Source organism: Meriones unguiculatus, chromosome 2 (assembly GCF_030254825.1).
Source record: "Meriones unguiculatus strain TT.TT164.6M chromosome 2, Bangor_MerUng_6.1, whole genome shotgun sequence".
Taxonomy (NCBI): domain Eukaryota; kingdom Metazoa; phylum Chordata; class Mammalia; order Rodentia; family Muridae; genus Meriones; species Meriones unguiculatus.
The window spans coordinates 12,704,426-12,719,156 of NC_083350.1; the positions used below are offsets into that span (position 1 = coordinate 12,704,426).

Consider the following 14,731-nt stretch of genomic DNA (forward strand, 5'->3'; position numbering starts at 1 on the left):
ACAGGCAGGAGTCACCATGTCTGCCTTGCCATCTTTAATGGAGGTTACTCATTCTATTTTAATAACAAGCTAAACAAAAGCTAAAGAAAGTACTACCATTTCAGAAAATGTACCACAAATTGAAACAAATCATTTGAAAATGCTCATTCTTTTCAATGATCAACTGTTGCCACCTAAGTAAACACTTAAGTTTGATAAAATATTACAACTGTTTCTGAGAGATATCATTATAGACTGTACACTGAGGACTAATGTCTTCCAAAATTGGTTATTTCAACTCAACTTGTCAGATATCCCTGCAAATGTAAAATCTATTTAGAACAGCTTTTTAGATGTACTTGGTCTATTTGTTTTGATGTCTCACATACAGATAATTACACATACTACAATTTACACAATGCACTTATAATATATATAAACATTTTTCTAACGTTTGTTTGAAATCTTAAGATTGTCACCCAAGCATCAAACAAAATCCAAAGAGAGATTAATGTAACTATTCCTCAATAAAAACATTTCTGTGTAATTTGAAAATTATTCCTAGTAATTAAAGAGTAGACTATCATCAAAAAATTTATCACTTAGGAACACTATTTATAGTTTCATCAAGAGTAAAATATTACTGCCTTATTTGCAAAATGTTATTTCCTTATTTTATCATGTTTCAACTGTAACACATTGATAGTTTTTCTTGCCCTCAAGTATTTCAATTTAAAATGTTCTATCATTTATAACTAAAAAAAGTGCGATTAAAAATTCTGACAATATAATTTGTGTTTTAATTAACATTAATGAAGCTGAAATGTTTGAATTTTAAATGCTTTGTTAATACAGCAGACTGATCATCCCTCATTGACAATCACACAGTCTTTCCTTACTTGAACCATAAACTTTACAAAGCATAAATGCTACATAGTTAAATATGTGAGGGTTTTAGCACTTTGAAATTTTAATCATACGACTTTTAAGCACCATTCACACCTGACAATATGGCACTAGCAATAATCAGGTAGACGTATGTTTTCTTGAAATAATCAAGCTGTTTTCAACTCCATAAAAACAAATTATGTTTATTTTGTATTCACTGTTGCACAGTATCAGAAGATGTTCCAAGCTGCACTTCGTTATTAGTATCATTTCTTCTTTGTTCTCCTGCAGATTCAGAAGATTCAGATTTATGATGTTTACAAAGAATGTCAGAATCTATGAAAACTGTCTTGTCTCCATTCTTGGTGTTCTACTTAAATTTATACTATAAAAATATTAAATTCATCAATGCCAGACCTGCACATTATGACTACTTATATAAGAATTACACATCCAATCACTAATTACAAAAAAGTACATTGACAATAATACAGAAATACAAACTGAAGTTCTTAGGTATCTAACTGCTATACAGCATTTAATAACTAGTAACTTTTCTAAAAATAACTGGTCCATTCTATTTTAAGTTTATCAACTGCAAAAAAAAGTTTTTCAATATTTAACAATCAGACATTGATTTATATTGTTCAAATATCAGCCTTAATGTAAGTATGCTCTCCATAAACTTAATTTTATAAAATATAAAGTTCAGACACATGTAAGACACATACCACCCCCATCCCAAAACAAAAACAAAACAACAACAACAACAACAACAACAAAAAACCCTAATCTCATTTATGGCCGAAATCAGAATATACATTCACAGATTAAAAAGGATGCAATAAAACAAACAAAACAAACTCTCACCTACCTGGCAAATCTGATGACATGCTTGACACTGGCGTGTGGTGGAATGGTACTGAGTAGTCTGTTAATGATGGTGGAATAGCAGCAGGATCGACAGAAGTCACACTGGGCACCCTTACAGAAGATGGCTGATACATGAGAACCCTGTTTTAAATAGTATGGGAAATTACAAATAATCTGGCTGTTAGTTCAAAGGAGAGAAGAGCTTAACCACTGGGCACTCTCAGATATACGTTCAATAAGTCTCAGCACAAGTGTGTGGCAGTCATTCCTACACAATTCTTCTACACTCTATTCTCAACTTTCCTAGCAGCCTTCATTCTCACATGAATACCTCTTGGTTCTGAAAACTAGTTGTTGGCATAGAAGCAAGGTGGAATTAAAATATACTGTAAAGCAGCAGTTCTCAACCTGTGAGGAGTGACTCTTTCACAAGGGTCACACATCAGATATCCTGGATATCAGACATTTACATTACAATTCATAACAGTACCAAAATTACAGTTATCAAGTAGTAACAAAAATAACTTTATGGTTGCAGGGTCACCACAACATGAGAAATAGCATTAAAGGGTCAGAGCATTAAGAACGTTGAGAACCACCATCGTAAAGGAATACTTTAATTCACAAACAGAAATGTTATTTACATTTTATGCTAATGTACACTAGCATATATATATATATATATATATATATATATATATAAAATTGTAACTTATCTATGAAGACATTTGGCACTAAAACAGAGGGCTGTTAAGGTCTGACTTAACTGCTGGGCACAGTAGCACATGCCTTTAACCCCAGCATTCCCTAGCAGCATGATTTACAATAGAGAGCTCTAAGGCTGCCAAGACTACTTAGTGAGAGGCAGTCTCAAAAAAGAATTGAAAACCAAAACGGTTTTTAAATAAGAACTTCTGTATGAAACTACTAACACAGGCTTATTCAGTCTGAATTATAAATTCAATCACTTGATTTGAAATGTAGAAATGATCTGAATTAATCAATCCTAAAGCTATACAGCTTGGTGGTACAACAATACAATCAGAAATTAGGACAAGATGACCAAATGTCAGGATTTAAGATCTTCATAATATCCAGAAATGAAAATGCTGACTCCAATAACATACTACCTACCCCTGTAAAAGGATCTATACCTATGAAGTGAGCCATTCAGGCTACTACAAATACAAATCAAGCATACTTTCCAGTTTAGTGTGTATAAAAATTATGCATAGTCTCTAATTAAGATTTTATAATTCTAAAAAGCAGACTATTAAAAAATGGGCATAAGTTTGAAAGGCTTGGCTTGAAGCAGGATTTCACATTCATCTAAACCCTAGTTTTGTCTTAGCTTAGAAAAACAACTAGCATGTTATAAGAGAAGTATCTTAAACATATTTAAGAAAGTAAACAACATTATGGACTGTTTACACTGGGAATGGATAAGTTAGCAAGAAGTTATGAGATACAGACAGGGAGCAAAATATTCAAGTTAGCATCCCATAGCTGCCAACCAATACCAACTCAAAAACCAAGACTCAAGAAAAACCAGTATGAGGTTGAAGACAACACAATTCTTTGGGCTGGGAATGTACCACAGCTTGTAGAGTACCTGCCTGGCATGCATGAGGTCTTGGCAATCAATCCCCAACACCACATAAAACTAGACATGGTAACAAAAGTTTGTTATCCTAGCACTAGTCACATTTGAGAGGCAGAGACAGAGAATTTCAATTAAATTCTTTTCCAAACAAACAAAACAACCAACCTGGGGGCAGGAGCAGGGACCCAGAGGGGAGGGAAGGGGCAAAAGCAACGGTCAGATAGAAGGGGGGGGGAGAGAAAAGGCAAGAAAAAAAAGTATAAATTCTTTAGAAACTTAAAGGAAAACCATGGTGACAAAGTGGGACAAGGATAATAATCAGGGCATGTAGACATCCATTCCCACAGCTGAAACACACTCTATCATATTTGCATTATAGAAACTCTTCTATAATCTTGAGTGTCAAAGTCTTGAGTTGTTAGAATCTACTTAGACTCAAAGGTCCTTCTAAAACTGGCTTTGTGTCATGATATTAAGATATTTAAAAATGCCTAGCTGCTACTCCACATCTCTTATCAAAACCAGAAATACTGGAAACAAAGAAAACACAGTTGTCTTGAGTATATATGCAAGATTGTACTGCTAATTATGGCAATGCCATAGTATCAGGTCAGAGTTCAGACGTCTTGTATAAAAACTGATCAAGGTAGGGGTCCAGGAAATACAATATACTTAAGGCAAAAACATAAACCTGATGTGCTGGTTAGTTTTTGTCAACCTACACAAAGTAAAGTGATCTGGGAATAATGAATTGCCTCCAGACTGTCCTGTGTGCCATTTTCTTGACTAATGATATGGGAGGGACAAGCCTACTGTGTGGATAATGCTAGCTCTGGACAGGTGATTCTGGGTTTTATAAGAAAGCAAGCTGAGCAAAGCATGAACACAAGAATGTGTGTGTGTGTGTGTGTGTGTGTGTGTGTATTTAATTTATTTAAAAAATTCCTATTTAGGAACTGATGCAATGGCTCAATGCTTAACAGCATATACTTTTATGGCAAAAACCCTACAATTCAGGCCTCAGCACCCACATTAGACAGTACACAATCACTTATAACTTCAGCTCCAAAAGACTTGATATCATCTGGCCTTCAATGGTACTCTGCTATGTACTCCTCCCCTCCACAAACAACTTAAAAATTTTTATATATTAAAAAATAGTAATAAATAAATTCAACTTAGCAATCTACTTAATATACTATCTGTTCCCTGTCATGAAAAGGAAGAATAATTTCAGGAAGCTAGGAGTGCAGCTCAGCATGTAAGAAGCCCTAAGCTCAATTTGTAACCACCACTATCCCCAAAATTTACAGCTTGAAGTAAAAAAGACAATAACTGTCTCCACTAGAGCTCCTCCTCCTCCTACAACAATTCCCTAGGGATTTTCTCATTTTGATCCTGAACTGAACTGTTATTTGATTCTCAGGAAAATCATCAAACTCCCTTTCCTTCCTTGCACCCTTGACTGACAATTAAGAGTCAAGCCTATGTTACATGCCCATATAGTTAAACCTAATTAATGTACACTTATTTTGTTTCTCCCATGCCAAAAAGGTGGAGTCAAAATATACAAATCCAATGGGCACACAAATTATCAAATTATTAAAATCTCATTAGAGATGGTTAATATTAAAATATTCAGTAGTAGACCAGGCGCAGTGGTGCACACCTGTAATACTAGCACTCAGGGAGGCAGAGGCAGGAAGATCACTGTAAGTTCAAGGCCAGCCTGGTCTCATAAGGTAGGTCTAAGAAAGCCAAGGCTATACAGAGGAAGCCTGAAAACAAACAAACAAACAAAATATTCAATGCTGATTAATTCCTATTGCTTGACCCTTGCAACTATTACTATAAATCCAACATTCCAGTTTATTAACAAAAATAAAAGTGATGCAAGCTCTCAAGAACTGGGACAGAGCATGATGTAAGGTTAATCTGAAAGTTTTCTAAATGCTTATATCATAAGTCTCTTCAGACAGAAGTTATAAAGCTGCATTAAAGAGCTCTGGCATAAATTACTATTTAAACGGTGTAAATTCTGACACTAAAATTTAATAAGAAAACTTTTCAAGCTTTAATATGTTACTCATTTCCTCATAGTATTCATAAATATACACACAAGCATATGTACACATAAAGCAAAAGATGAGCTGCTCCAGAAGTAGGGAGCAAACAGTAAGGGTATTAAATATGTATCTCTCTCAATTGGGGATCAGTAAGAGTTGCTGAAAACCCCAGTTTCTTTTCTGCTTGTATGATCAGAGCAAGAGCCCAGAGTGAACTTAAGTATATGAATGAAAACTCTTAATGCATTTTCAAACACCTAAATATAGAACAAGTAAGGTTTCCATATTATTTGGTATAAAACATGATCTAAATTCTAATGTTTATTATATAGCAGTAATATCCTGGCAATTTACTTTCACATTATAGTATCATAAAATTGTTTTAAGTGTGTCAGTGTGCTACTTGCATGTTAAGTGCACCACATGAGTACCTGGTGTCCATGGGGGCCAAAAGAGGACATCACAACACCTAGAAGTAGAATTATGAACAGTTGTAAGCCAACATGTGGGTGCTGGAAACAGAACCCAGGTCCTCTGTAACAGCAGTAAGTGCTCTAAACCACCAAGCCATTTCTCTCCAAGCCCCAGAAAATGAGATTTTAACACAAAGCCTCAACTGCAAGTCCTCAGGAAGTTTTCCCACTTATCTTTCTTCTACTGGTCCAAACTGCTATTGTCATGCAAAGAATAAGCTTCTAGCCAGTCAATAGCTCTCTCTTGAGAATTAGAATAGTGGAGACAGTCTCTTTTCTTGACTTAAAACCTTCAGTCCTGATATCCATTTGTCCACTGCATTCTGGGCTCTACTACTCACTTTCCTGCTTCTTCCTCTAGGCTGTACTCCTGGGCATTTCTCAACGATCAGCCCTAGCTAAAATACTAAGTACAGACATATACTCTAAATAGAACAAGATGGTATGGTATGTATGATAATATGTATGCAATGTATTAAGTGTTCAGTTTAAGCAGTGAGCCCATCATTATTAAGTGAATTCAGATATTTAAAGGAATTAAAATTTTAATCATGAGACATTTACTGAATACCTTTAAAGCATCTATTAGGATAACTAGATAGTTGTCCTTATGACAAAACCAGTCATTAATGTCCTTATGATAAAACCAATTCATCAATACTAAAGAACTCCTAGAATAAACTCTACTTAGCTGTAGTGAATATCATTTTAAAATATAATTATTAACTTCCTATGACTGAGCTCAGAATTTTCACTTTTATCTTTACATGTTCATTCTTCTGTTTATGTGTCAATGTGCAAATATGATTTAGGTATTAAGGATTATGTCAACTTTATGGAAACAGCTGAAATTTATAAAGACTTAAAATATAAACTTTCAAATGTACTTGATATAATTACAAATTTCCATGTTAGATTTAGCAGTGTTAAGTACTTTTCTTTCCCATCTAAACAGTCTTTCTAAACAGTTTTAACATCGTCTTCCTTAATGTGACCACAAGTATAAACTATCTCTATTCTTCTGCATGCTGTGGTCATGTTGAACCTTTGTTACCCATGTATGTGGCACTCCTTCAGTTTCAGGTCATCCTCAAGTACTGGTTAACAGAGAGACAGGACACTTATGGTAGACCTTTGTGTATGACACCAAGCACTGTACTTACTATGTAATTCTCTGCCACACTTGATATGAACTCTAAGAACTGTGACTCAACTTTCCTCATACTCTAAAATAGTTTCTTGAATTCTCAGTAATGTTCCTAATGGGGTACAGGAAAAAGGTTTGGAATGTGTAAAAACGGAAATTAAATTTGTAACTGAAAGCATAATGAATTCAAGGTGTTTCTGACAGATCATACATGCTGCATCATGTGACTTCATTTCAGCCTTGCTTAACACATATACACATTTTGCACTGCACGTGCAGTTACGCCATGCCAACTGAGGCTGCCTTAACTGCCTTGGCTCAAATTCATCACTACTATGACCTGTCATGTTTCTACTGTACATATAAACTTCTGTACTGTTTTAGGAATATAGTAAATTAGGAAAAGTAAAAGTCCAGTTCTTATAACCCTATTCCTCATTATATATCAATTGATAATATCTTTGGATAGTATTGTTACAATGTTTGACTTCAAATATTTCTTTTAGAGTTGCTCGCACGAGAATCATTTTTAAAAAAATCATTAGATGAATTTAAGAAAAATTAGGAAAAATTCTCCAAAAATTTCTGAACTGTTCCTTAACGTATGTATATTATTTCATACTATGTGTTTACATAAATGAGCATTCGTAGCACTGATGATGTTCTATGACCTGCAACATCAAATACCAAAACTCAACGTGTGCACATATGTGTGACCCTGTATGTAACTGGGGGCCACAAGCGGTAATCTAGATGTGTTCTTTAGTCACATTTCCATCTTTTTTTTGAGAGAGGCTCTCACTGAACCTGGAGCTCACTGATTCAGCCAGACTGGATGGCCACCAAGCCTCTGGGATCTGCATGTCAGTTCCTCCCAAAGCAACACAGCGGTCACAGACGCACAGGTCATTTTTATATGGGGACTTAAATTCAGATACATACTTTGTACAGCAAGCATTTTACCCACTGAGCCATCTTCTTAGTCACCCATTTAATCCTTTTTATGTAAAAGTAGACACACCTATCTTTTAATAAATGGAAAAGATGTATATATACTAAAGAACTGTTTCATTTATCATCAGTAAATGTTTGATTTGTACACTTAGCTCATATTCCTGGGATCACACAAAAATTTCTCGGACAAAAAGTAAGTAGAAAAGTATGAACTCTTTTTTAATTCTAAAACATTGATTATATTATAAATGATAACATAAAATCTAGAAATGCCTAAGCATCCATTGTCTTGACTCTAAACTTTAGTAAGCACTTCAAAATTGTATCTTTATCTATCATTTGATTTTCAGAAGTTTCAAATGAACTGATCCAAAACAGTAATAATCAGCACATCAGAAAAAAAAAACAAAAAACTACTAAACTATTTTCCTTACTTTATATCACTAAAAATAAAAATTTATTCTAACTAAAGAGGTAAAAGAAAACATGAGCCCATACTCCTACTGTGATATATAAATTTTACCTGGAATAGAATAGAATTTTCGGGTTTTCCTTTTGAGGTAGGAGCCTAGCTTGGTCTTAGACTCACGGCGATCTACCTGCTCAGCCTCTAAAAGTGCTGACATCACAGGAATTAGTTACCATACCTGACTTAGAACAAGAGCTTTAAAAGTGCAGAAATCAGCTCCAAAGTTTTAAATCTAAAAAGTAGGTAGTAAAAGGTATTTGAAGTACCTATAAAGAATTACAAAAAGAAATCTGAAGTATACTCAGAATATAATTCATTTATAAATAATGTCCAGAACAGGCAAGTTCAGAAATTTAATAGAAAAGTGATGTTGCCAACATCTAGGGGATGCAAGATAACAAACAAGTGAGTATGAGCATTTTTCACATTGAAAATATGCTAAAACTGACTTGGAATGATAAACATACAATTTTATGACATATACTTAAAATGAGCCAATTTGTTATTAAAAAAATATACAATAAAATACTAAATAAACTAAGGACAGAGATGAGACTAGCACACCCAAATCTTGAGAATGTAAATATGGGTTATCACAACAATTTATGGCTATCTGTTGCTGAACTCTCCAATCTGTCTTGTCTTAAAGGTCTAATAGCTACTGTGCATCATTCAGAGGGATCACATGATAAGATACACCCATCTACTTGCCCACATTTTGCTCTGTAAAGTGGAAGAGAAAAAAGATGAATTTTCATTAGGGAACTACCACATTCCTGACACGGTGGCCAAGTTCTTTTATAATCTCATGGAATCCTAGCAATGATCCTATGAATCAGGCATTATTTTATCTCATTTTAACAGAACAAAAAGTGGGTCAAAGTTAAGGATCATAGTCAAAATCATCCAACAAGTATACAAGTGCCAGAAATGGATCTGTCCTTACAAGCCTCCTGTATCTACATTCCATTATACCAACTTCCTTACACTGGACCGAGATGCCAAATCTGCTTGTGAGCAGGTTCAAGAATAAAACACAAGGTAAAAATAATTAAAACTCCCACTTTCCAGACATGCTGAATATTTTCACCAAAATTTGATTTCCTGTGAATAATGTGCCTATTTGAAAATATTTCGGCTCTACCAAAGCAGATGAAAATTGCCTTCTGTAGTCACTCCTCACAGACATCTTTTAAAATCATCCTAAGAACAACTGGTTTTAAGTGGAATGAACAATAGTGAACTATAAATTGACAAACCCTTTGGTTGGACTGCTTTGTGTTTCAGACATAAAGATGCATTTCCTTTTGGCGGGAGGGTCTTCATCTTCATCAGAAGAACTCTCTATTGTTAGATCAATAACATCTATCTTCTTCTTGCTTGCATCACTGGCTACAGTCACTGAACAAGGTTTACTAAAGACACTTGAACCTGGATATAGATAAACAGGAAGACGAGAAATATCAAAGCTATAATACAAACCAACTATAGAAGTCTTAAGTATCTATATATAAATATAAATGTCTGTCTGTATGTACACACACACACACACACACACACACACACACACACACATGACAATACACAGCCAGGAAATCAAATTTTCTCTATTAGGGACAGATCACCTAACTTGTCTGTTCAACGTTTATGGGCAAACAGCCAGGGCCATTCCTGACAAAGGTCAGAGGCCTCTTTCAAAGCACACTTATTCTCCCTAGCGTTATCAGTACAGAGCCTGGGGCGGGCTCATGCTGCCATTCTAGGTTAGCAATCACTGTACAGACAGACCTTTAGGGTTAGGGAACTGGTTTTATGGCAGGGGATAAGAGATACTCCATGTCCAGCTGTGCATGTCATCATATACCTGTGCACCATTAAGTCTTGAACTATGTGTCGAGAGCATGCAGTTTCTGTAGCTGCATATTTGCACCATGAACCCGAATCAGACATTTCAATTGTAGCAATCTTGCTCATTAAAAAAAAAAAAGTCCCAAACTGATTACCTAAGTTCCTGACAGAAACCATCTAGTCATCACCCATTCTGTTTATACAGACAAACTTATCCTGTTATGTAACATTATTCTCTGTTATCTGTCAAAAATGAGTGCTAGTTCATTGTGAAAAAGTATTAAACAGTAATCAATAAAACTGAGCCTGCCCACAATTTTACACTAATGAGAGTAACCCTGAAAATGTGACCTCTGGAGTTCTGTGACAACCACAAGAGAATAATTAATACTGCTGGAAATTCTTTTGTTTTCCTTTCTTACTCAGAAAATCAGTTTTTGCATTGTTGAGCTTCAAATGCAACTAATTCAGAGGTTGTACGTGCACATAGATTTCCATTTCTCAAACTCCGTTAGTGTGTCCTCTCAGTGCAGATGAGTACAGGGAATTAAAACCAAGAACACACGCTGGGTAACTAAAGCTATAAAATCCCTCCACCAATGAAGGGAAGAATTTATTCAGTAACAACTAATTCAGGGCACTGTCTCCTCACTGATTAATAAGTGATACAGACACTGGGCTCTGTACAGATACACAAAACAATTTCTAACCATTCTTTTTGTTTCTTGTGTGTTTACACAATACACATGCATGCATATTTATGTCTACGCATGCATGTGAAGAACAGAGGTTAATATCAAGCATCTTACCACTTTACTACTCAGGCAAGGTCTCACTGAAGCAATTTGGTTCTTAGTATAGCTTAGTGGTTCCCAACCTTCCTAGTGCTACAACCCTTTAATACAGTTCCTCTTGTTGTAGTGATCTCTAACTATAAAATTCTTATTGCTATTTCACACTGTAATTTTGTTACAGAAATGAATTATAATATAAATATGTAATTTCTGATAATAGGTGACCCCTGTTGAAATGGGGTCACATCCCACAGGTAGAGGAACAACTTGCCTTAGGGATTCCTGTCTCTGCCTCTAGGGTACTGGTATTCCACAAGAGCGACCCACTGCCACCCAGCCAGGCTTCATACTATACCCAACCTCAAGGCCTCCTAACTTTAGATAACTTCCACTTGTTTTACATCTATTTAAAGCTTGAAAGATGATATAGAAATTAGCACATTCTTTAAGACCAAAAAATTTGAACTTCTTTGGGGCTCCTGCCATTCAGCACATACTTTCTATTTTTGTACAGGGCTGGCTGGCTACTTTCATAGCTTCTTTCTTAGGTCTCATGGGACACCAAGAACCATCTTCTTGGAATTTGATCTCATCCACATCAGAACAGTCATTGAGGATTTCCATGAAAAGCCTGTAAACCAATCAAAAGTATATACATGTCATAAAAAGTCAAAGATGAAATAAGAAAATAGTATACACTGAACACAAAGTAATAATGCTAGACTTTAAAAAGACTTTTGGAACTTCAATTATTTTATACTTTATGAGGAAGGTAAAGAGATGGATTGATGGATGGATGGGTGGTCAGGCAGGCAGACTGGCAGACAAATACAAAGGACAAGAACAGAAATTAGGCTTGCCATTGCATGCACTCATACTTAGGCACACAATACATATAATTAAAAATAAAATCTTTAATAGTAAGAACTTATTAAATCAGTTCATATTATTTCCCCAAATTCTAATATAGGCAGTAAAAAAAAAAATTACATTTAGAACATAACACTAGAACCAGAATAAGCTAAACACAAATTACAGTTTTAAACTTAGCAACTATGTAATGTGACTGAATTTACCATTTACCTTCTTACTACTTATTGCTTTTTTGTTTTGAGAAACAAACTATACAGACCTAACTAGACTTAAACTTGAGATCTGCCTGCCTCTGCCTGCTTAACGATGGGATTAAAGATATGCACCACCCCAGCAGGTTGTTTGCTCGTTGGCCCACACACTTTTTCTTTCTCTTTCTTTGTCTAACCGCTTGCCCAAAGAAGCACTTACCCATCTAATATTAGACTTTCATAGGCAGCCTTTTTGTCACAGACAGGACAAATCCAGGTAGGCTTCTTCTCATTCATTTGAAGATAAAGGGCAGCATCAAAACACTGCAGATGTGTACAAGTCACTGCGCGGCATGGAATTGTCAACCTCATTTTTCCTAACTACATAATAGGAAACACAACACAGAAACATATTCAAATAGGACAAGAAATCCTTCAGAACAATAGGGGTGTTATAATAGTTTCAACAAGTCTTTTTATTTTGAACAAGGTTTACTACATTTACTCTCAAAGTTTTTTTTTTTTATTTATTTTTGGGTGGTCTCAAGATTTTTGAAAGATCATTTTACATTAGTACTGTCTAAGTCCAAAGGCAGAGGAAAAGATACACACACACACACAAAAAAAAAAAACCCACCAAAAAACAGTAACAACAAAAAATCCCCACCCAAGACCTTCCTACCTGGCCCTCGTCTCACTATTAGGGAAATCAGCTAAACATCTCTTCCATGCCCTTTTACTAATGTCCTAAGCAGAAATCAAGTCTAGATTTAAAGACTATTTTCTTAAAAATGGTGTCATGTTTTACAAAATACTACACCTTACTTTGTTACCCAGTTTGGTAGCTACTACACACAAGTCTATATATAAAAAGCAACCAGTGGAAGCTAAAGAGCTAGATCAATGGTTCAGAGCACATAACAACAGTAAAGAGGACCTGAGCTCACTTCCCTGCACCCTCATCAGGTGGCTCACAACCACCTGTAACTCCAGTTCTACACGCCTCTCACCTCCACAGGCACCTGCCCTTATGTGAACAAATGAACAAAAAATACACACACACACACACACACACACACCACACCACACCCAAGTACACATTTTAAAAAGTAAATGTTTCTTGAAAAGCTACTATGATATAAACACGTTGTGATTTAATTACTGCACTAGTGACAGGCATTTTGTTTGTTTCCAACCTTGTATCACTATAATGTTATAAATAAGAACCTCAAAATGAAAATTTCTGGCGTCAAAGGAAATTTTTTTTCACAATTTATTCATTATATATCCTGATTGAAGCCCCTTCCTCAACTTTCCCAGTCACATCCTCCCTCCATCTCACCCTTATCCCCTTCCCCTAGTCTGAATGGGAGAATTCTCCCCCCCTGCCATCTGCCCACAGCTTGTTAAGTTTCATCAGGTCTCCTAGGATCCTCTTCCTCTGTGGCCTTGCAAGGCCACATCATCAGGGGCAGTCAACTGAGATCATGATAGAGGCAGTCCCTGATCCTTCAATCAGAGATTCAGAGGGAGATTGAGCTGCCAATAGGCCACATCTGAGCAGGGGCTCTAGGTCCTCTCCAAGCATGGTCCTTGGTTGTTGCATCAGTCTCTGCAGGACCCCCTGGGCTCAGATCTCTTAGTTTTGTCAGTCTCCTTGTGGGGCTCCTGTCCCCTCCATGTCCTTCTATCCCCTGCCATTTCTTCTTCCATAAGACTCTCTGCACTCTGCCCAAAGTTTGGCTGTGAGTCTCAGCATCTGCTTTGATCCCCTGTTGGGTGAATCCTTTCAGAAGACCGTCTATCGTAGGCTCCCATACTGTTTCCTGTCTTCCACTCTTCTAGTGTCTATCCTGTTTGCCATTCTAAATGAGATTTAAGCATCCTCTCTAGGGTCCTCCTTAGTGTTTATCTTCTTTAAGCCTATAGATTTTAATGTGGCTATTCTATATTAGACGGCTAATATGTGCTTATAAGTGAGTGTATACCATGCCTGTCTGTTTCAGTGTTACCTCACTTAGGATGATCTTTTCTAGTGTCATCCATTTGCCTGCAAATTTCATGATTTCCTTGTTCTGGATAGCTGAGTAGTATTCCATTGTGTGAATGTGCCAGACTTTCTGTATCCATTCCTCTGTTGAGGGACATTTAGGTTGTTTCCAGATTCTAGATACTACAAATAAAACTGCTATGAACATATTTGAGCAAATGTCCTTATTGAATAGTGGGGCATCTTTTGGGTTTATGAGCAGAAATGGTAGAGCTGGATCTTGATTTGAGAAAGCACCAGCTTGATTTCCACAGTGGTTATACAAGTTTGCACTCCCAGCAGGGGAGAAGGGCTCCCCTCAAAGGGAAACTGTTGTGGTCTTTGAACAATGACAAGTACCTTAAGCAGGGATCTACTGATCTATAAATTCATACACATTATTATGTGTTATTCCACTCACCATTAACAGCAGTGTCAATGAATGCTTGCCTGCTTTTCTCCAGGCTGGCTGGCGAGAAATATCCCACAGCAGATGTAAACTATATTTCTCTTACTTTCAGTGTGAACTGAAGCTATTCTTTTA

At 36.0% G+C, this 14,731-nt stretch overlaps 1 protein-coding gene across 11 annotated transcripts in view; it reads right to left on the minus strand.

Moving 5' to 3' along the window:
- Window positions 1–14,731, minus strand: part of Pias2 (protein inhibitor of activated STAT 2) — a 71,139-nt gene that overhangs the window by 7,578 nt on the left and 48,830 nt on the right. For 10 of the 11 annotated variants that reach the window (XR_009589744.1, XM_060377014.1, XM_060377019.1 and 7 more), the window contains 4 exons: window positions 12,379–12,539; window positions 11,592–11,725; window positions 9,712–9,883; window positions 1,742–1,881 (listed from right to left, as the gene is read on the minus strand). Coding sequence is in view for 10 of the 11 variants with exons in the window: in XM_060377014.1 (XP_060232997.1) it covers window positions 1,742–1,881; window positions 9,712–9,883; window positions 11,592–11,725; window positions 12,379–12,539 (607 nt within the window). In the remaining variant the exon portion in view is untranslated. Of the gene's footprint in view, window positions 1–1,042; window positions 1,153–1,741; window positions 1,882–9,711; window positions 9,884–11,591; window positions 11,726–12,378; window positions 12,540–14,731 lie in introns of those variants that run through there. The other variant, XM_021662322.2, reaches the window with a different exon arrangement.